The following is a 24100-nucleotide window of genomic DNA, read 5'->3' on the forward strand; positions in this document are numbered from 1 at the left end:
CAATTTTAATTCTGCATATACTGCTTATTAGTGTTTAAAATAGTCTAAAGTTGTACTGGGTAGCAGAGAGCAGCTTAGGATATAACATTTTCTTCTCATAATTCACAAAGTTTTCAGAGAATATATTCTGGCAGAGACTGAATGTAGTCAAAACATATCTTTCAATGCTTAATTTCATCTGAAGAAGCTCTGACAAACACATGAATTGAAACTGAGTGTATCAAGTAGAACACTTAGACAATGGGCATCCAGGGTGTCAGAACAGGTAGGAAAAGCACCTTCACAGAATCTTGAGAAATGGGGATGGTCACCAAAATATGGTACAATAGGTGGTTTGACTGTAGTGGGAGTTCTTACAAAATCCTGACAAACTATCACCTATGCATTGGATGTTGCTTAGAATTTCAAGCATATGGGATGCTCAGTCACCACAGTGGTTTCCATGCCAGTTCACCGCAGTAGAACAGAGAGAGCATCAGGTACATTTCTAAGGTGTCTGACTCCAAACCCTGGCTCCTAGACAGCAGACCTAAAACTTTTAAATAATGTAAACATTTGCCTCTAACAATAGGCCAAAAATCCACTTTTAAAGAAGATTATACTGACAACTACTAGAATAACCAAAATAATTTTTAAAACCAGCCATTTAAGGAAAGCAAAACTTTAAGACATCAATGGAAACTAGAGTTCTCATAATCGGCTAGCAAAAATTTTCAGGAAAACACGTAATATATAATAGCAGCTTTCATGTACTTTTTCTACGTGTCACAAAAGGCTAGTCATTGGCCACCAGTAAGATCTACAAATCATTTCTTAAATCAGAGTGGGGCTTGTGGTGTAGAGCAGGGGTTGGCAAACCATGGCTGTGAGTAAAATCCATCCTATCTCCTGTTCCAACTACCTAGTAGTTTTACTGGAATACACACACATTATAAATATGTGACACATTTGTCACTTTGGGAAAAACTGGCTTTTGCATTTTTCAGTTTTCAGAGGTCAGCTTGCTCTAGAGGCAACGGGTACGTACTGTCATTTCTGGATGGTTATTGTCATTTTTTTTTTAACTTCTAGCATGAAAATGCTGATGAGTTTGTGTGTGTGCGTGTGTGTGCGTGTGTGTGTGTGTGTGTAAAAATTTTCCCAATTCCTAAGAATTGGGAGTCACCAAGTGAGTCTTGATGAAATATTCATCTGCCGCCAACCTCAAGTCTGCATCTTTGTAATGTGGATGATTCACAATGGGATGAAGTGTAGACAACTTGACACTTGCCATTGTAGGCATGGCACCTGCGAAGACAGCACCTGGAAAAAAAAGGCTATATTCTTCAATGAAATGTTTTAAAGAAAATCAGAAGTTAAACTTACCTCTAATATGTGAACTCAGATTAAGAAGGATGATGCCTATTTACATGACCAGGGACCTCATTCCTTTTATTGACTCAATAGCTACTCATTGTCTACTATAATAATAGCTGACTTTTGTTAAATGCTATCTTGGTGCTAGAAACTGTGCTCTATATTTTAACAAGAATTAAATAACTTAATTTGCACAATTCTAAGAGGTGGGTCCTCTGTTCTTTGTAGAATCTACAAACTGAGCATGTGAGGGGTCTGGGTTGTGCACTCATTAGAATCTAATGCCTGATGATTTGAGGTGGAACAGTTTCATCCAGAAACAACCCCATATCCCCCAGTTCTGTGGAAAAAATGCTCTTTCAAGAAACCAGTGCCTGGTGCCAAAAAGGCTGGGGACTGCTGTTGTAGATGATGAAGAGACAGCCAAGTTAAGTTACTTGCCCAAGACTGTAACAGCCAGAAAGTTCCAGAGCCTGCCCTCTTAACTGCTTTACTAAAGCTTCCTGCCGTGCTAGAGCACCATGCTAACAACAGGACTACAGACACACACGAAACAAAAAGAATGTAAAATGTCATATCTGTTCCAATAATGTGAAATGCCAGGAACTGAGAGACTGCTGTGAAGGGCAAGTCTCATGGGACATTTTTTCAAATGACTTTTGTGGCTTGTGAACTGTGGTCCTGTGGATGTGCCATAAAAAGAGAAAAGCATTGTTTTCTTCCCTCAGATCATCTTTAATTAAGTTCTCAGAGTTACCATTTGATCTGACACCATTTATACATGCCATGAAATCATTTCATTACTTGCTGCTAGTACTTTTTGGAGTAATGACATGTATAAATTTGGTCATAACCAGAGATACATCAAAATCTACTATCTGGCTTCCATTTCATCTCTTGAAGCACCAGAAGACCAAATGCTTACTTCCTGATACTTTGGTATAAAAAACAATTATATACTTGTGAAGGTTACCATTTTTAATCAGTACAATAAAATCAGTAATAAAGACAAGACATATTATTCAGATCTACTGTAAAAAAAACTATGCTGGAGAGGAGGTGGAGCATGATGACCAAGTAGAAGCCTCCACTGTTCATCCTCCCATCAGGAACACCAAATGTGATAATGATATACACAAAAAGCATCTTCATAAGAACCAAAAATCGCTTAGGTACCAGGTTGGCCGCAGTGGGGAGGAGCACCAAGCAGGCTCTTGTGGTCCCCCGATTCCAGGTCTTGGCTCTTGGGTGGCATTTCTAGACCTGCCCTGGGCTGGAAGAGAGCCCGTTGCCCTGAAGGGTGAGTCCTAGGCCTGGCAGCACTTACCACAAGCTGACTGAAGAGCCCTTGGGCCTTAAGTGAATGCTGGTGGTAGCCAGGCAGTACCTCCCATGGGCCTGTGGTAGTGATGAAAATGCAGAGAGACCCCTCTGCCTGGGGAAAGGGGAAGGAAGGGTGGGAAGGACTTTGTCTGGTGGTTTCAGCAGCAGCTCAGCTGCAGTAGAATAGAGCATCAAGTAGATTTCTAAGGTGTCTGACTCCAGACCCTGGCTCCTGGACAGCAGCATCTCTGGACCTGACTATGACCTGGGGGATCTTGCCACCCTGAAGGGAAGGTCACCAGCCTGGTTTGCTTTGATACCTGCTGACTGTAGAGCCCTACACCTTGGGCAAACATAGGTGGTGGCCAGGCAGTAGTTACAATGAGCTTTGGGCAAGACCCAGTTCTGTGCTAGCTTCAGGTCTGACCCAACACATTCCCAGTGGTGGTGGCCACAGAGGTGCTTATGTCACCCCATCCCCAGCTCCAGGCAGCTTAGCACATAGAGAGAAAGAGAGAGAGAGACTCCATATGGGAAACAGTAAGGGAAGAGAAACAAGAACTTCTGCTTGCTAATCCTAAGAATTCTGGATTTTTTCCAAGACCACCAAGGTAGTACCTCTAAGAGTCTGTAATAGCTTCAGCATTACTGGGCATGGGGTGCCTCCTAGTGCAGATACAGCTGCAGTGACCAGAAACTTAGATCACAACACCAAAGTCCCTTTGAATACTTGGAAAGCCTTTCCAAAAAGGATAGGTACAAACAAGCCCAGACTGCAAAAACTACAATAAATACCTAACTCTTCAATGCCCAGACACTGACAAACATCCACAAGCATCAAGACCATCCAGGAAAACATGACCTCACCAAACAATAAATAAGGCACTAGGGGCCCAATCCTGGAGAGACAGAGATATGCAGCCTTTCAGACAGAGAATTCAAAACAGCTGTGCTGAGGAAACTCAAAGAAATTCAAGATAACACAGAGAAGGAATTGGTAATCCTATCAGATAAAGTTAACAAATACATTGAAATAATTAAAAAGAATCAAGCAGAAATTCTGGAGCTGAAAAATGCAACTGACATACTGAAGAATGTATCAGTCTCTTAATAAGCAGAATTGATCAAGCAGAAGAAAGAATTAGTGAGCCTGAAGACAAGGAGTTAGAAAGAGAGACAGCAGTAGGAAGTTTATTCAAAAGTATAACAGAGAACTTCTCAAAGCTAGAGAAAATATCAATATTCAAGCACAAGAAGGTTCTGGAACACCAAGCTGATTTAACCCAAAGGCTAACTCAAGTCATTTAATATCAAATTCCCAAAGTTCAAAGATAAAGAAAGGATCCTAAAAGCAGCAACAGAAAAGAAACAAATAACATACAATGGAACTCTAATACATCTGGCAGCAGACTCTTCAGTGGAAACCTTACAGGCCCGGAGAGCATGTCATGACATACTTAAAGTGAAGGAAAAAACCTTTTACATGAGAGTAGTGTATCCAGAGAAAATGTCCTTCAAACCTAAAGGAGAAGACTTTCCCAATCAAACAAAAGCTGTGAAATCTCATTAACACCAGACCTATCCTATAAGAAATGCTAAAGGAAGTTCTTCAATCTGAAAGAAAAGGACATTAATGAGGAAGAAATAATCAGAAGGTATAAAACTCATTGGTAATAGTAAGTACAAAGAGAAACATAGAATATTACAGCAGTGTAATTATGGTATATAAAACAACTTATGTAAGTAGAAAGACAAAAAGATGAACCAATAAAAAATAACTACAATAACTTTTCAAGAGACAGTGCAATAAGATATAAATAGAAACAACAAAAAGGTAAAAAGTGGGGAGATGAAGTTAAAGTTTAGAATTTTTATTAGCTTTCCTTTGGCTTATTTGTTTATTTATGCAATCAGTGCTGTCATCAGTTTAAAATAATGGGTTGTATTATTTGCAAGGCTCATGGTAACCTCAAGTTTAAAAACATACATGGATATACAAAAAATAAAAAGCAATAAGTTAAAACACACCACCAGAGAAAAATCACCTTCAATGAAAGAAACAGAGGAAGGAAGAGAAGACCACAAAACAATGAGAAAACAAATAACGAAATGGCAGGGGTAAGTCCATATCAATAATAACACTGAATGTAAATGGATTAAACTCTCCAATCAAAAGACAAAGAGTGGCTGAGTAAGAAAACAAAACCCTAAGAATCTGTTAGCTACAAGAAACACACTTTACTTGTAAAGGCAAATATAGACTGAAAACAAAGGGATGGAAAATTATATTCCACGCTGATGGAAACCATAAAAGAACAGGAATAGCCATATTTATATCAGACACAATAGAGTACAAGACAAAAACTATAAAAAGAGACAAAGAAGGTCATTATATAATGAAAAAGGGGTTAATTCAGCAAGAGTATACAACAATTGTAAATATACATAAACCCAATACTGGAGCACCCAGATACATAAAGCAAATATTATCAGAGCTAAAGAGAGAGGCAGAGAAAGGCAGATCCCAATACAATAATAGCCTGAGACTTCAACACCCCACCTTCAGCAGTGGACAGATAATCTAGACAGAAAATCAACAAAGAAACACTGAACTTAATCTGCACTATAGATCAAAAGGACCTAACAGATACTTACAGAACATTTCATCCAACAGCTACAGAATACACATCCTTCTCAGCACATGGATCATTCCTCGAGGACAGACCACAAAACAAGGATAGGCCACAAAACAAGTCTTAAAACATTTTTTAAAAATTGAAACAATATCATGTACCTTCTCTGACCACAATGGAAAAAAACTAGAAATCAGTGGTAAAAGGAATTTTGGAAACTCTACAGACATAGAAATTAAAGAATATGCTCCTGAATGACCAGTGGGTTAATAAAGAAATTAAGAAGGAAATTGAAAATTTTATTGAACCAAATGATAATGAAAACACAACATATCAAAATCTATGGGATACAGTGAAAGCAGTATTAAGAGGGAAGTCTATAGCTATAAATGCCTACATCAAAATAGAAGAAAAATCTCAAATTGACAACTCAATGATGCATCTTAAAAAACTAGAAAAGGGCAAACAAAGCCCAAAGTTAGTAGGAGAAATGAAATAATAAAGATCAGAGCAGAAATAAATGAAATTGCAATGAAGAAAACAATATAAAAGATCAACTGGTTTTCTGAAAAGATAAAATTAACAAACCTTTAGCCAGACGAAGAAAAAAAGAGAGAAGGCCCAAATAAATAAAATCAGAGATTAGAAAAAAGAGATATTACAACCAATATCTCAGGAATTAAAGGATCATCACAGACTACCATGAGCAACTGTATGCCGATAAATTAAAGGATCACAGAAATTAAAGGATCTCTAATAGACTACCATGAGCAACTGTATGCCAATAAATTGGAAAACCTAGAAATTGATAAATCTCTAGATACTAAAACCTACCAAGATTGAACTGTATAGAAATCCAAAACCTGAACAGACCAATCACAAGTAATGAGATCAAATCTCTAATGAAAAGTCTCTCAGCAAAGAAAAGCCCAGGACCTGAGGGCTTCACTGCTGAATTTTATCAAACATTTAAAGAAGAACTATTATCAATCCTACTCTAACGATTCTAGGAAATAGAGGAGGAGGGAATACTTCCAAATCCGCTGTATGAGACCAATATCACTTGAATACCGAAACCATACAAAGACCCATCAAAAAAAGAAAACTATGGGCCAATATCTCTGATTAATGTTAATGCAAAAATCCTCAACAAAATACTAGCAAACTGAATTCAGTAACACATTAAAAAGATTATTCATCATGACCAAATAGAATTTATCTCAGGGACACAAAGATGGTTCAACACAGCAAATCAATGTGATACGTAATATCAACACAATGAAAGGGAAAAATCATATGATCATCTCATCTCCATAGATGCAGAAAAATCATTTGATAAAATTCAACATCCCTTCATGATAAAAACCTTCAAAAAAAACCTGGGTATAGAAGGAATATTAATCAACATAATAGAAGCCATATACAGCAGACCCACAGCTAGTATCATACTGAGAGAGGAAACATCAAAAGCCTTTCTTCTAAGATCTGGGACGTGACAAGGATGCTCACTTTTTACAACATTATTCAACATAGTACTGTAAATCCTCACTAGAGCAATCAGACAAGAGAAAGAAATAATAAAGCATCCAAATTTAAAAGGAAGAGGTCAAATTATCATTGTTTGCAGATAATATGATCTTATATTTAGCAAAACCTAAAGTCTCCACCAAAAAAAAAAATTATTAGAACTAATAAATTCAGTAATGTTGTAGGATACAAAATCGTACAAAAATCATTAACATTACTATATGCCAACAGAGAACAATCTGAAAAAGAAAATTTAAGAAGTAATTCCATTAACAGTAGACACACATAAAATTAAATACCTAGAAATTAACCAAAGAAATGAAACATCTCTAAAATGAAAGCTATAGAAAACTGGAGAAAGAAATTGAAGAAGACACAAAAATGTTCCATGTTCAAGCATTGGAAGAATCAATATTGTTAAAATGTCTATACTATTCAAAGCAATATACAGATTCAACGCAATCCCCATCAAACTACTAATGATATTCCTCACAGAAATAGAAAAAACAATCCTTATTTATATGAAAAGACCTAGAATAGCCAAAGCTACCCTGAGCAAGAACAACAAAACTGAAGGAATCACAATACCTGACTTCAAATTATACTACATAAGTATAGTAACCAAAACATCACGGTACTGCCATAAAAACAGACAGACCAGTGGAACAGAATGGAGAACCCAGAAAGAAATCCATACATCTACAGTAAACTCATTTTTTACAGCAGTCCCAAAAACATCCATTGGGGAAAAGGCAATCTCTTCAATAAATGGTGCTGGGAAAACTGGATATCCATATGCGGAAGAATGAATCTACACTCCTATCTCTTGCCATATGCAAAAATCAAATCCAAATGGATTAAAGACTTGAATCTAAGACCTCAAACTCTGAAATTACTGCAAGAAAACTTTGGGGAAACTCTCCAGGACTTTTGGATTGGGCAAAGATTTCTTGAGTAAATACCTGGGAAGCACAGGCAACCAAAGCAAAAATGAACAAATGGGATCACATCAAGTACAAAAGCTTCTGCACAGCAAAGGAAACAATCAGCAAAGTGAAGAGACAACAGAAAGAATGGGTGAAAATATTTGCAAACTACCAATCTGACAAGGAATTAATAACCAGAGTATACAAGGAGCTCAAACAACTCTGTAGGAAAAAACATCTAAAAATCTACTTTAAAAATGGGCAAAAGATCTGAATAGACATTTCTCAAAAGAAAACATAAAAGTGGCAAACAGGTACATGAAAAGGTGCTCAACATCAATGATCATCAGAGAAATGCAAATCAAAACTACAGTGAAATAGCATCTCACTCCAATTAAAATGGCTATTATTCAAAAGACAGGCAATAACAAATGGCTGTTATCCAAAAGACAGGAAAAGATGTGGAGAAAAGGGAACTCTCGTATACTTTTGGGGAAAATGTAAATTAGTACAACCACTATGTAGAAGAGTTTGGAGGTTCCTCAAAAAACTAAAAATAGAGTTACCAAATGATCCAGCAATCCTACTCTTAGATACATACCCCAAAGAAAGGAAATAAATGTTTAGAAGAGGTATCTGCACTCCCGTGTTTATTGTGGCACTTCTCACAATAGCCTAGATTTGGAAGCAACCTAAGTGTCCATCAACAGGTGACTGGATAAGGAAAATGTGGTACACTGACACAACGCAGTGCTATTCAGCCATAAAAAAGAATGAGATCCTGTCATAAAAAAAAGAATGAGATCCTATCCATAACATGGATGGAACTGGAGGTCATTACATTAACTGAAATAAGCCAGGTACAGAAAGACAAACTTTGCATGTTCTTACTTATTTCTGGGAGCCAAAAATTAAGAGTTGAACTCATGGAGATCAAGAATAGAATGATGGTTACCAGAGGCTGGGAAGGATAGTGAGGGGGTGGAGGGGAAGTGAGGATGGTTAATGTGCACAAACAAAATAGAATGGATAAGATGTAGTGTTTGGTAACACAGAAGGGTGACTATAGTCAACAAAATTTAATTGTTCATTTAAAAATAACTGAGAGAGTATAACTGGCTTGTTTGTAACACAAAGGATCAATGCTTCAAGTGATGGATACTCCATTTACCCTGATGTGATTATTACATATTGTATGCCTGTATCAAAATATCCCATCTACCCCATAAATATACACACCTGCTACGTACCCACATAAATTAAAAACTTTGAGAACCCTGAGTGTTTACTTTCCAATATAACTAAGCATTCTAAATACAACTTTGAATGAAAATTTCTTTATATGCCTCAAATTTGAAAATATGTAAGCCAATCAAAGAATGTGTATTTATTATTGGAGACTCAATAATTAATGATGACAAGCTGTTAAGCTAGAGAAGTGGTTCTCAAGCAGGCATGATTTTGCTCCCTAGGGAGCACTATCAACTTCTGGAGACATTTTTGGATGTCATGCTATGGGGAGGAGGGAGGAGATGCTGTTGGCATCTTGTAGATAGATGCCAAGGATTTCTTGTAATACATAGGACAGCCTCAGTGTCAACAGTGCTAAGGTTGGGAAATGCTGGGCAAGAAGAATTGAAAGCCTTGGGCCAGGGTCTTCCAAAAAAAAACACTAGGCACACCTGTCCAGCAAGAGCTGGACCCACTGAGTTGTCATCTATGGCAGACAGGGAGGAAGAAATACCCTCCCCCTCCACCTTCTGTCTTTTTGGCTGTGAAGTAAATGACCGTAACAAGGAAAAAGAAGGTATTTTCCTATCACTGTATGGAAGTTTCCATTTAGCCTACTACACAGATTAGAAAAAGGTATTTCCCTGACTTGTACATGGCTTGATGAGTGGACCACAAGCTGGATTTAAGCTTTCACTTACCCTCTCAATTGGTCACCTTTGTGCAGTGCACAAACTATACAGCCTTACATGGCGGGCCTCAATATAAGCACTAGTCCCGCTAATACTACAAAACTTCATTCAGCTTTTAATATGTGGTAACCATGAGATAACTCATAATAAGAGTAATTAACAGGAGAATAAGATAGATTGAAAAGAAGATCAAAGAAGAGGCATCTAAAAGTGAGATGGGGGTTTGTAGCAGTTATCTTAGAAGGATAAGTTGCCAAATGTAGGCTCTCTATCAGGAACGTAATACAAACACCGGAACAAAGAAAGACAAAAGAAAATATTAAAAGGGCAGCTATCTTTAAAAGCTTGGGAAAAATAGCTATAACTGCAGAGGGGCAAGGCAGAGTAAAGAAAGGGAGTGATTACCTTGAGCTTCTATGTAGAAAAAGTCTGTTGGGGATTACTTTTAAAATTCGAATTAAACTGGCTTGGCAGTTTAATGAGGCGCTGTCACCTACACCCTTTGAAAGCTATAGACCGAATATCTCAGTTAAAGCTTATAAAGATTTACCTTAATGATGGTTAATTAGTAAAAAAGTGGCTATCAAATAAGAAATAACAGGAAACAAGCTCAGGAGTCATAAGAAAATTTAAATAAACCATAGTGAAGAATTTGTGCCAGAGAAAGTTTCTAAATATCAAAAATAATCTTAGATTTACAAATTTAGTTGCAGAAAATGTTATAGAATATACTTGATTCTCTGGAAAGATATTTAAAAATATGTATCTGCTTGAGGTAGTTCTGAATAAAGACAGGAAGAAAAGGAGCTAAGCTAAAAAGAACATTTTGGAGTATTTAAAAGTAGGATGTATACTATCTCTGTGAGATGATTTCGTGAAGAAAATAGAATATCCAAGACTTTAACTCTTCTGCCGATGACCTGTTTACAGAATTAGAGGAGATGGCACTGATTGGAGTGACAGAAGCAGTGCCAGTTCTCCCCACCATCAAGAGTATCTTCTGCTATGCCTGACACAAGGTGTGAAATTTCATTTTTAAAGATTTACTTCTTTGATTTGTCATTGTTATGGTTAAAATGCTGTAGTGCTCTCTGAGAGTTAAAGGACATAACTTGTGAAAAGTCATTAATTTCCTGGTACTAATTTAAATTTGATAATTATCAGGAGGGGCTTAAAGGGGGTGCAAAGTTACCTTTTGGAAGGGTTTAATTGACATTGCAATAGTCTGCTCAAAGTCTGTGAGAGTATGAATGCCTACTTGTAAATCTGTCATACACACATATATCAGAAATGACAATTATACAGTATACACAAATGTGTTTGTGAGTATGTTTGCGTACAACTATGCATTAACCAAATACCTACACACCTTGTGTGGTATTGTATTTGATCCACTGTAAAAGTTCTTCCTGAGGCAAATTATTAAATTCTCCTATTATGTTCCATTGATTACGGAGGTTTGCATAACCTTGTATTGACATCACTGTTAGAATGCCAAAGATAACATTCTCAAAATGAACTCTGCGAAAAAGCCAGCCAAAGAGCTGAAACGACAGAAACCATTTATTTATAGTTCTTATATGAAGAGTACTGTAGGGTCAACAATAAATTCTCACCTTGTTATTCAAACCAATGTGAATTACCTTTTGATATCAGCACACACATATATAGAATTACCATCTCTCGTTGTTTCTAAGGCAACGAATATGTTGGCATTACAGGGCCCAGGTGAAAATGGAACTTTCTCTCCCCTGGGAAGAATTAAGGAAGGAATGCCTGATCCGTCTAGTACTAATTTACTACCAAGGATTAAAATCAACAAATCACAACTGTGAAACATCTTAGAACTAAATCCTTTCATCCTTGGCTGCCTTTTGTGGACATCGTTAGTAGACAGGGAAGCCCTATTATCTTGACATATATAGATTCTTCTCAGGAAAACAGGCATTATGGTATTTTAAGGCTATAAACTCAAACTAAGTTGTTTGTAGAAGTACCTTAGGCCCAATATTCTAATTTATCTAGTTCTTTTGTATGTTAGATACACTGATAAAACCCCAGAATTTCTCATAGATTCTTCGAGCCAAACAGGACCATAGTAGAGCAATTTCTCTGCATCTACTCTGGTATTGGATGAGTACTTCAGGGTACTTTTGGTGAACCAGGAAACTCTTTTTTTTGAAAGTGCCTGGCTAATTTTTGAAGTTTAGTAGAGATGGGGTTTCACCATGTTGGCCAGGAAGGTCTCGAACTTCTGGCCTCAAGTGATCTACCCATCTCGGCCTCCCAAAATGTTGGGATTACAGGTGTGAGCCACTGTGCCAGGCACTCTTACACAAACCTGAACTCCAAAAGGTTATGTTCATGGACAGGATACTAACAGAGGGGAAATGTTTGCCTAATCACTTGTTATAGAACTATCAATTAAAATCTAGAAATACTTTTCAAAGCCACTTGAAATTGTTTTTCTTGCTTATAGTGAATCATGAAGTAATATTTTAAATCCTTTAAGTTAGTTAAGTTAAAAACACTTAGTGTGTTTATATTTTGAATCAGCAAAGCTGCAGTAACTACTAAGTGTAGCTGCTATAGTTTTTACAGTATTGTTACACAAGAATGAATTCCTTACCTGTCGAGAGCATAACAAGGAAGCGATAACACACATGTGCAGCGTCAAAAACAGTTTTAGCCTCATAATTAAAATGGCAAGTGCAGTAAACGCTAACAACTGCAATGCGTGAAAAGCCAGCTACAAAAACACAAATAAGACACAATCACATTTTTATATTTCATATTTTTAAATTAATGAAGTACATTAAAACTATATTATTCATTAAGATAAGGATCTTCAAACTTAGTAATGAGCCTATTAGTATTCATTCATTCAACAACAATTTATCAAATGCTTACTATGTTCCAGGTACTCTTCTGGGTGCTTCAGATACAACAGTGAGCAATTTCTGCCCTTGTATTATATTTAAGTACATTTAGTACCGAAAGACAGACAATACATAGACATAGCAAATAAATAAATCCATTACATAGTCTACTGTAAGGCAATAAGTGCAGCCGGCAAGAAAATGGAGCAGGCAGAGGAGCCAGGGAGAGCAGGAGGTGGTGTGAGGAGGCGGAGGACCAACACAGCGGGCCTCACTGTAAAGTGACAAAGTTACTAATGCATCCCTGATCCAAAAATCTGAAATCTACAATGCTCCGAAATCTGAAACTTTTGAGTACCAATACGATGTTCAAAGGTTATGCTAAAACAAATGCTCATTGAAGCATTTTGGATTTTGGATTTTCAGATTAGGGATCTCAACTAGTAACTACAATGTAAATATTCCAAAATTCAATAAAATCTGAAATCTGAAACACCTCTAGTCCTAAGCATTTTGGATAAGGGATACTCAACATGTGTCATAAACTATCCCTATTAAGGTCAAATTCAGTTACCCACTCCTGTGAATTTGACCCTTACCTCAACACCCACTTAAAGTTCTATCAAATAGGAAATATCTCTAGTCCATATTGATCTTTTCCTTTTTATGCCACAAAATGATTTTGCACCATATAAAATGTTGTCTTGTTTCCTTTATAAAATTACACATACTGAAGAGCAGGAACATTACTTTAGTATCTTTTGTCCTTCAACACTTCTGAGCTTGTCGCTGACTGACCAGCAAATCTACGTGGTGGCAGATGGCCACCAGTCACAGGGCCAGGGGTGCCTGCCCTAACGGACTGTAGCTGATTAGCTCAGCAGGCTAGAAACCAAATGCTTGTTATTGTTAAATGAATGCAATTTAATTTAATTCTGTACTATAGTCATAAATCAGCCTTCTAGCTTTTAAATCCTTATTACTATTCAAAAGTGAGAGCAGATGAAAGAGTGAGAAGGATCAGCAGAAATGTATCACCAATGCTGAACAACTCATGACTGATGGTGCGTCAGCAGCAGGTTATACCTTTGTCAGTTATCCTCAAACTAGAATGTAATACACAAGTCTATCAGAGATTAAAATGAAAGCTTTACCTCACCATGTTCAAGGAGCTTTTTTCTAGAATAAAACAAAAATATTATCTATTTACTGAATGTCTCTTATACTATAAATGTATAAAAATAAGCTTCATTTGTTTGATCTTAAAAATCTGAGTATCTCTAAACTACTTAGGAACATACATAAAAATAAAAATATCAGATAATACTACAAAAATTACAACAATTTAAAAGTCATGATTTATAGTCATCATATTCAAGATATGTCAAAAATTTGTTCTTTGGTTAAGACAAAATAGATCTTACAGATCTCTGGAGATTGTACCTCTTATGAATAAATGAATAGGATGACCTTCTATTCAACCTATATATACAGTGTAATATACAGTGTATACAATACTTTAGATGACCACTGTTAAACTTTTGAGTTGTTTTCATTTTTCACAATTACAAATAGCATGGACACTCATGCATAAAACTTTGTAAGCATCTCTGAATATTCCCTTAGCATAAATTTCCAGAAGAAAAATTACTCGGTAAAACACAAATATTTTTAGTTTTAGAAAAGTTATCCCTTTACAAAATATTTATAGTGCACCTACTGTATTCTAGGCACTGTGCAACGAAATGAATACCACAGTCCCTGCTTATCCTCCGATCCTCACATTCCACAGTTTCAGTTACCTGTAGTCAACTGCAGTCCAAAAATATTAAATGAAAAGTTCCAGGAAGTAAACAATTCCTAAGTTTTAAATTGTGCACCATACTGAATAGTGAAATCTCAAGTCACCCTGCTTCATCCTACCTGGGACGTGACTCACCCCTTTGTCCAGCATATCCGGCCTGTTAGTCACATAGTTACCATTTCCGTTATCAGATGGTTTCTAGTGGTAGCTCAGTGCTTGTTTTCATGTAACCCTTTTCTGACTTAATAATGGCCCCAAAGTGCAAGAGCAGTGATGCTGGCAGTTGAGATATGCCAAAGAGAAGCTGTAAAGTGCTTTCGTTAAGAAAAAAAGATGAAAGTTCTCAAAAGAAAAAACATCATATGCTGAGGTGGCTAAGATCTCTGGTAAGAACAAATCTATCCATGAAATTGTGAAGAAGAAAAAATTAATGCTAGTTTTGCTGTTGCATCTAAAACTGCAAAAGTTGTGGCCACAGTCCATGGTAAGTGCTTAGTTAAGATGGAAAAGGCATCAAAATTGTGGGTGGAAGATGTGAACAGAAATATGTTCCGATGATGGCAATCAGGTGTGTTACTCTCTGCAGTTTCAAGCATCCACTGAGGGTCTTGGGATGCATCGGCCCGCAGATAAGGCCAACTGCTGTGCAGCATGAACAGTATGGACACAATACTTATCTTCATGGAGTTTATATTAGAGTAAGACAAGAGGTAGGAGGCTGCCTATTTTATTCTTCTTTTCAAAAGACTGGGTATTTTACTTTTATGAAAAGCTTTATAGCCTGCAGAGGCACTCTAATATGGATTTTGAGGGTGAAAAGAGAAATAAGTGTGGAAAGTAAGTTCAGGGGTACAGAGACCCACAGGTTTTTTAAAAGAGAAGTCAGGGGAAGGTCTCTTAAGGTGGTAGTGGAGCCCAAATTATTCTATCTCCCTTGTAGCTCCTACCCTTTGTATGCAGTAGTTTTTTTTAAAATAGAAGACAGGGGAAGGTTTCTTAAGGTAATAGTGAAGACCAAATTATTCTACCTCCCTTGTAGCTCCTTCCCTGTGTATGCAGTTAACAGAGTGCGATTTCCCCACTTGTCCCGAAATCTTCTAGGCACTACAGATTCCTGTAGTGAGCTGTATGCAAGGAAGAAGCCTGGTAGGTGAGTAATTATTATAATCACCAAGAACCCTGAAAGTAACTACTGATACTTTATTTAAATCAAGTAGCTAATTAAAAATGTGAATATACAACCAAATCCCAAGACACAAATAGCATGAAAAGGAAACACCAAAATGAATAAGCAAAAAACTTGACCTCTCATGAAACAGCTAATGCAAATGAAAACTCCAATTATTATTTTCACAGAAGTTTAAGAGGATAAGGCATCTATATAATTAAAATAAGCTCCAGTGAAAAGGAGTTTTCAGAAATTCTAAGAAAAATATATTTGCCTAATTTAAAGCCTCAAAAGAAGGTTGAAGAGCAACATGTGCACAGCTGAAGTTGACAGTATTAAAGACTCAGTGATGATATTCTCTAAGAACATAGAAAGAGAAGAAATAGATAGGATAAAAGCAGTAACAGAAATTCAAAAAAGAGAGGCTAAAGTGAAAGAATAAGAGAACAACAATGCCCACACATCACCCCTCCAAACCTTATAAATTTCCAGAGAGAAAAACTATATAGGAATTTTCATCTGTAATGTTCAATGCTAGAACACAAAGAAGCAATGTCAACAAAATGTTGAATGAAACCCACAAATATCTATTAACCAATCTATCCATCAAATATGGGGGCAAAATAAAGCCATTTTTCAGGTAAGAAAGCACCCAGAAAGCATGCCAATTCTACATGTCAAGGAAAAATAAATCAGTAAAATTTGAAGTCAAGTCCAAAGATTGCTGGTGTCTTTAATGTAAATGTTTAGAGATTTCTTAAAACATAAGAGATACGACAACAATCTAGAAGTAAATTTCAGCATAACCTGGAAGGAGAGGGTGTGTAGGCAGGGACAAGTAAAAATATTCCGACAGCTCAGTGCTGAAGCAAGCAGGTCTCTAAGTACAGAGCCTGAGTATGAATTCTGCCTCCACTACTCACTAGCTTATGCCTTTTGGAAAATTACTTACTTTCTTACTGGTTTCCTCATCTGTAAATAATGAGAATAACTGACTCTCTTCTTACAAGGTGGTTGTGAGGATTTATTGAGTTAATACTGGTAAGAAGCTTAAAATACTGTCAGACATACAGGAAATAATAACTGTTAGCTACTACCATTGGTGGTAATAGGTTTTAGATGCTGATGAATTCTTAGTATCAAGATAAATATACTTGCTAATAATTTAAGAAAAACCATCAGGAAATATAGAAATGGAATACAGCTAACAATTCAGCAAGTATCAAGAAAATAATTTTTGAAAAGCATGATGAATAGAAAACATAAAATCAGATGGCAGGAAGAAGTATAAACACACCAGTTATCACAGTTAATATGAAAATGGGTTAGATTCACCAATTTAAATCAGAGGAATTTAAATAGAAAAAAAACTAACAATAAGAAATATACCAAAACCAAAATGTTAAAAAAAAAAAAAAAGCATAAATACAGGTAAACCAGGCAAATCTATAAAAAAGCAGATGTGGCAATACTAATTTTCTACAAAGAAAAATTTACAGCAAAAAACACTAAGTAAAGCAAAGAATATCCTTTATAATAACCAAAAGTACAATCCTATAATAATCATGCAATGAACAACAGCACTATCTATATAAAGCAAATACTATTAAAATTACAAGACAATTTTGAAAAATTCATTTTTAATGTTGTATGTGAAGATAGCATTCTAAGAAAACAGATAAAGTAGAAAAATAAGTTGGTGTACTAGATCATTTAGAATAGCACATTAATAACATGATATAACATGTAACTTTGAACTTCCCCCAAATAAGAAATGAACATTTAAAAAATCCCCATAGAGCATTTACTAAAACTGAACATCTATCTCAATAAATAGGAAGTTAATTTATTTAAATTTATTTATTTATTTTTTATTATACTTGAAGTTCTAGGGTACATGTGCACAACACTCAGGTTTGTTACATATGTATACACGTGCCATGTTAGTGTGCTGCACCCATTAACTCATCATTTACATTAGGTATATCTCCTAATGCTATTCCTCCTCTCTTCCCCCACCCCACGACGGGCCTTGGTGTGTGGTGTTCCCCTTCCTGTGTCCAAGTGTTCTCATTGTTCAATTCTCACCTAGGAATGAGAACATGCATTGTTTGGTGTTCTGTTCTTGTGATAGTTTGTTGAGAATGATGGTTTCCAGCTGCAGCTGCATCCATGTCCCTACAAAGGACATGAACTCATCCTTTTTTATGGCTGCATAGTATTCCATGGTGTATATGTGCCACATTTTCTTTTTTTTTTTGAGACAGAGTCTCGCTCTGTCGCCCAGGCTGGAGTGCAGTGGCACGATCTTGGCTCACTGCAAGCTCCGCCTCCCGGGTTTACGCCATTCTCCTGCCTCAGCCTCCCGAGTAGCTGGGACTACAGGCGCCCACCATCTCGCCCGGCTAGTTTTTTGTATTTTTTAGTAGAGACGGGGTTTCACCGTGTAGACCAGGATGGTCTCGATCTCCTGACCTCGTGATCCACCCGTCTCGGCCTCCCAAAGTGCTGGGATTACAGGCTTGAGCCACCGCGCCCGGCCCTGTGCCACATTTTCTTAATCCAGTGTGTCATTGATGGACATATGGGTTGGTTCCAAGTCTTTGCTATTGTGAATAGTGCCGCAATAAACATATGTGTGCATGTGTCTTTATAGCAGCATGATTTATAATCCTTTGGGTATATACCCAGTAATGGGATGGCTGGGTCAAATGGTATTTCTAGTTCTAGATCCTTGAGGAATCGCCACACTGTTTTCCACAATGGTTGAACTAGTTTACAGTCCCACCAACAGTGTAAAAGTGTTCCTATTTCTCCACATCCTCTCCAGCACCTGTTGTTTCCTGACTTTTTAACGATTGCCATTCCAACTGGTGTGAGATGGTATCTCATTGTGGTTTTGATTTGCATTTCTCTGATGGCAAGTGATGATGAGCATTTTTTCATGTGTCTGTTGGGCTGTATAAATGTCTTCTTTTGAGAAGTGTCTGTTCATATCCTTTGCCCACTTTTTGATGGAGTTGTTTTTTTCCTGCAAATTTGTTTGAGTTCCTTATAGGTTCTAGATATTAGCCGTTTGTCAGATGAGTAGCTTGCAAAAATTTTCTCCCATTCTATAGGTTGCCTGTTCACTCTGATGGTAGTTTCTTTTGCTGTGCAGAAGTTCTTTAGTTTAATTAGATACCATTTGTCAATTCTGACTTTTATTACCATTGCTTTTGGTGTTTTAGACATGAAGTCCTTGCCCATGCCTATGTCCAGAATGGTATTACCTAGATTTTCTTCTAGGGTTTTTATAATTTTAGGTCTAACATTTAAGTCTCTAATCCATCTTCAATTAATTTTCATATAAGGAGTAAGGAAAGGATCCAGTTTCAGCTTTCTATTTATGGCTAGCCAATTTTCCCAGCACCATTTATTAAATAGGGAATCCTTTCCCCATTTCTTGTTTTTGTCAGGTGTGTCAAAGATCAGAGGCTGTAGATGTGTGGTATTATTTCTGAGGGCTCTGTTCTGTTCCATTGGTCTATATCTCTGTTTTGGTACCAGTACCATGCTGTTTTGGTTACTGTAGCCTTGTAGTATAGTTTGAAGTCAGGTAGCATGATGCCTCCAGCTTTGTTCTTTTGGCTTAGGATTGTCTATGCAAATCAATAAATGTAATCCAGCATATAAACAGAACCAAAGACAAAAACCACCTGATTATCGCAATAGATGCAGAAAAGGCCTTTGACAAAATTCAACAGCCCTTCATGCTAAAAACTCTCAATAAATTCAGTATTGATGGAATGTATCTCAAAATAATAAGAGCTATTTATGACAAACCCACAGTCAATATCATACTGAGTGGGCAAAAACTGGAAGCATTCCCTTTGAAAACTGGCACAAGACAGAGATGCCCTCTCTCACCACTCCTATTCAACATAGTGTTGGAAGTTCTGGCTAGGGCAATCAGGCAAGAGAAAGAAATAAAGGTATTCAATTAGGAAAAGAAGACGTCAAATTGTCCCTGTTTGCAGATGACATGATTGTATATTTAGAAAACCCCATTGTCTCAGTCCCAAATCTCCTTAAGCTGATAAGCAACTTCAGCAAAGTCTTGGGATACAAAATCAGTGTGCAAAAATCACAAGCATTCTTATACACCAATAACAGGCAAACAGAGAGCCAAATCATGAATGAACTCCCATTCACAACTGCTTCAAAGAGAATAAAATACCTAGGAATCCAATTTACAAGGGATGTGAAGGACCTCTTCAAGGAGAACTACAAACCACTGCTCAGTGAAATAAAAGAGGACAGAAACAAATGGAAGAATATACCATGCTCACGGATAGGAAGAATCAACATCGTGAAAATGGCCATACTGCCCAAGGTAATTTACAGATTCAATGCCATCCCCATTAAGCTACCAATGACTTTTTTCACAGAAATGGAAAAAACTGCTTTAAAGTTCATATGGAACCAAAAAAGAGTCTGCATTGCCAAGACAATCTTTTTTTTTTTTTTTTTTTTTTGATACAGAGTCTCACTCTGTCGCCTAGGCTGGAGTGCACTGGTGCCATCTCAGCTCACTGCAATGTCTGCCTCCAGGGTTCAAGCAATTCTCCTGTCTCGGCCTCCTACTCAGGTTGGGACTACAGGCATGCACCAACATGCCTGGCTAATATTTGTATTTTTAGTAGAGATGGGGTTACCACTATGTGGGTCAGGCTGGTCTCAAACTCCTGACCTCACGTGATCCACCTGCCTCAGTCTCCAAATGTGCTGGGATTACAGGGATGAACCACCACGCCCAGCCTATATTTTAAAGCTTTATTACATGAACTTTTTAAAAAGAATAATACCTTGCATTTGCATAATTTAAAATGAATTTTTATATGTTCACTAAAACTCATCAGTAGCATACCTTTCTTGGTAACACCTTGTTAAAAATGTTGTAATATTTGGGGTGTTAACTGTAATAAAACTGAATTTCTTAAAAACAGAAACAAGATTGAGACTTTTTCCTGAATGGTCCCATATTTCCAAGTGGCCTAGATTATTGAAAGTAATTGATTTGTAATAATAGTAATTATTATGGGTCATATAGTATGTTAAACACTCTTCTCAGATTATCTCATTTACCCATCACCAATAACTCTATAAGATATGAGGCTGTATTTTTTAAATTTTACAGACAAAAAAACCAGTGAGGAAGGCGGATTAGCAGTTATAGTAAAAAAAATATAAAATAAGTTGACTGTTTCTAAGTAAAAATTTTGACTTTCAGATTAAAAAAAAAAACTAGAGCAAAAACTCCTATTAGTAGAGAAGGAAAAAAGGAACATTCATACCACTTTTTCCATGAAGTCAAATTCGGGAGCACAGGTGTATATTAAAGTATCAAAATCTGTATACTTTAATATTCTGGCTGCTGTAAGACCACTCAGGTGAATCTGGGAGAAAATAAAGTAAAATGAATTAAAATTACACAAATGACTATAGCCTATAGCCAGTAACACTTTATTGATGTAAGAAAAACAAAGTTTATAGAGCAGATAAATCCAATGTACTTAGACATCCCTCTAAGAAAATAAAAAGCTACAGTGAACCAAATATACAATGTGCTGACTTCTCAAGATAACTGAAAATAAAGAAAAATATCATGAAAAATGAAAAGTAGAAAGAAGTCAGAAAAAAAATAAAGAGAAGATGATAAAGAGTGAGCTAAAATCAGTATCTGCTGAGAAGAAACCACCATGTAGTACATTTTATAATATGACAATTTATGATGAAAAACTATTTTACTTAACCTCTTTCAACATACATTGTAGGTCATAAGCTTTCTGTGCACTGTCATTTTCTTTTTTTTTTTTTTTTTTTTTTTTTGAGGCGGAGTCTCGCTCTGTCGCCCGGACTGGAGTGCAGTGGCCAGTTTTCAGCTCACTGCAAGCTCCGCCTCCCGGGTTCACGCCATTCTCCTGCCTCAGCCTCCCGAGTAGCTGGGACTACAGGCGCCCGCCACCTCGCCCGGCTAGTTTTTGTATTTTTAGTAGAGACGGGGTTTCACCGTGTTAGCCAGGATGGTCTCGATCTCCTGACCTCGTGATCCGCCCGTCTCGGCCTCCCAAGTGCTGGGATTACAGGCTTGAGCCACCGCGCCCGGCCGCACTGTCATTTTCACAAAGCCTCACAGATGATTACAATATTTGGTACTTCTTGATATTTTGCAGACATATATTCAAACCACTGAATATGAGATCTGATCCTCATAAGAATTACAACAATTATACATACCACTTTGATCTTTGACTTAGCTATTTGATCTCCAAGGCTAAAAATAGATACCAACAACCAAACCCAATGCAGAACTTCTATTTTTCTACTGATTATTTACAACCTGCTCTTGGTGAGACAATTATTTTTCCAAAGCATCCTCAGAAGGCCAGAAAAAGGAAAATATTTGGCAAGTAAACTCTTAATTCAAATTATTTTATAGGGATAGGAATTATTTTATAACAAGTTAGATGATTATCAGTGGTTTTCATTCAATTAATTTAACCAAACCACTATAATTTCAGGTCTTCCTCATAACTGTCACATAAAGGAAGTCACTCAGGACTACCAAGGAAGTGTGTTTGTTTTTTTTTTAATTTGTATGGCAGGCGTGGTGGTTCACACCTGTAATCCCAGCACTTTGGGAGGCCAAGGCAGGCAGATCGCTTGAGGTCAGGAGTTTGAGACCAGGCTGGCCAACATGCTGGAACCCCATCTCTACTAATAATACAAAAATTAGCCGGGCGTCGTGGCACGTGCCTATAATCTCAGCTACTCAGGAAGCTGAGGTACGAGAATCGCTTGAGCCCAGGAGGTGGAGGCTGCAGTGACCCAGGATTGGCCACTGCACTCCAGCCTGGGTGACGGAGTGAGACTGTGTTTCAAAAAAAAAAAACAAAACAAAACAGATTTGTAAAGAGCTGGGGGTCAATGGCTGAAGTAAGTATGAAGTAAGTCAAGAAACATAATGATGAACAAACTTAAATAAATAAATAAGACGATCTAAATAAAGTTTATCATAAGACATATATAATAAAGTTAAAAACAATAAAAAGGAAAGGAGAAGGGGGAAATGTGTCAGACATACCAGACAACAGCAGCAACAAATAAACTAATAAACCACCATGCAAAGCTAGCAACAAATGACATACACTTACATTTAGAAATTTTATTTAATATAAACATGTTGCATGTTATATTGCATAGAGATAGCATTTGACTTTTTAGAGAAGTAATACTATAATCCTTTGCCAAAATACATAATTTCAGCACCAAACAGGGCCCTAACTGGATAGCATTAAATGAGGTAAATTTCAAAATTGATTATTGTATGATATACTCATGTATGCTTATTTCTAAACAGAAAGTGCTAGAAATAAAAAGTAGATTCATGCATTGTTTTCTATTCCCCAAACCAGTTAGTTAAGCAGGGACTTAGGCCTTGAAAAGGGCTACTCTTTAAGACATTAACAAACAGAAATACCACATGAGAGATAAATGCCCTGCATGTATTTCCTAGAAAATGAAAAGATCAAAATTTTTTAACATTCTCTTTTTATATAACAAGAAAGGCCTTAAAACATCAAATCACACATTGATTTTAGTCCACAGTTACAAATAAATAAAACAATACTGAGATTTTAAGAGTTCTATGTTTTCAAAGCTGAGGACAGTCTCCCATATGTTAACATCTGCAATAAATGGATAACTTATGATGTAAACAACTAATTATTTGTATTTTTACTGAAATATAAACAAATAACTACTTAACAAACTATTAGTATTTTTTTCATAAAAGGCCAAGTCAGCATTGATGAATATTCTTTCTTTTTACTGGGTTGCAAAGATCACTGAACTGCAAGATTTTATTATTGACTCTGCCAGTAACTCGTCTAAAGACCTTAAAGAAGACATTTAACCTCTGTAAAATGAAGAGGTAAGAATAGATGGTTTCAAAGTTTTCATTAAGCTGCATATTTATAAGAACTTTTATGTTTTAACTAAAAAGTACTTACGTGGTCTGAAACGCCTAAGATTTTAGATGTCAGAAATTTCAAAATGATTGTTCCAAACCACCAGGCACTACCTTGAATTACCTAGAAAATAAAATAGAAGTCCAGTATTTAAAACTACAAATCACCCAGTTAAAGTATTCAATTATATCTATAAATGACATATACAAATTTTAATTATGTGAGGTATAAATGGTTAGTTTTTTAAAAATTTCCTTTAGAAAATCTTGTTTAAAAGCAAAGAATTAAAACTGATGACACTGGTATAAAATATATATAGCAACACTAGAATTCTACATATCCTAAATCTTTTTTTTTTTTTTTGTCTTAAGGAGTGAAAGATTAATAGGCAAGAAAGAAAGAAGGAAAAAGAAAATAGCTTCCTGTACAGAGACAGAGGGAGGGGGGATTTGAACAAAGAGAAAACCCCATGTGCGTCGGAAAAGTGGCTGCTCATACATATCCTAATCTAAAGGAAGTTTTAAAAGGTTACTTCCTTTTGATTTCTGTT

At 36.5% G+C, this 24100-nt stretch overlaps 1 protein-coding gene across 1 annotated transcript in view; it reads right to left on the reverse strand.

The window, feature by feature from the left end:
- The window catches only part of LOC117072168 (probable C-mannosyltransferase DPY19L2), a 45726-nt gene that overhangs the window by 2129 nt on the left and 19497 nt on the right, over positions 1-24100 (reverse strand). The window contains 5 exon segments of the mRNA XM_033192104.1: positions 1203-1302; positions 11057-11231; positions 12317-12436; positions 20875-20976; positions 23593-23673. Of these exon segments, the coding sequence (XP_033047995.1) occupies positions 1203-1302; positions 11057-11231; positions 12317-12436; positions 20875-20976; positions 23593-23673 (578 nt within the window).

The sequence above is a fragment of the Trachypithecus francoisi genome, unplaced genomic scaffold, assembly GCF_009764315.1.
Source record: "Trachypithecus francoisi isolate TF-2019V2 unplaced genomic scaffold, Tfra_2.0 Lachesis_group4, whole genome shotgun sequence".
NCBI classification, from domain to species: domain Eukaryota; kingdom Metazoa; phylum Chordata; class Mammalia; order Primates; family Cercopithecidae; genus Trachypithecus; species Trachypithecus francoisi.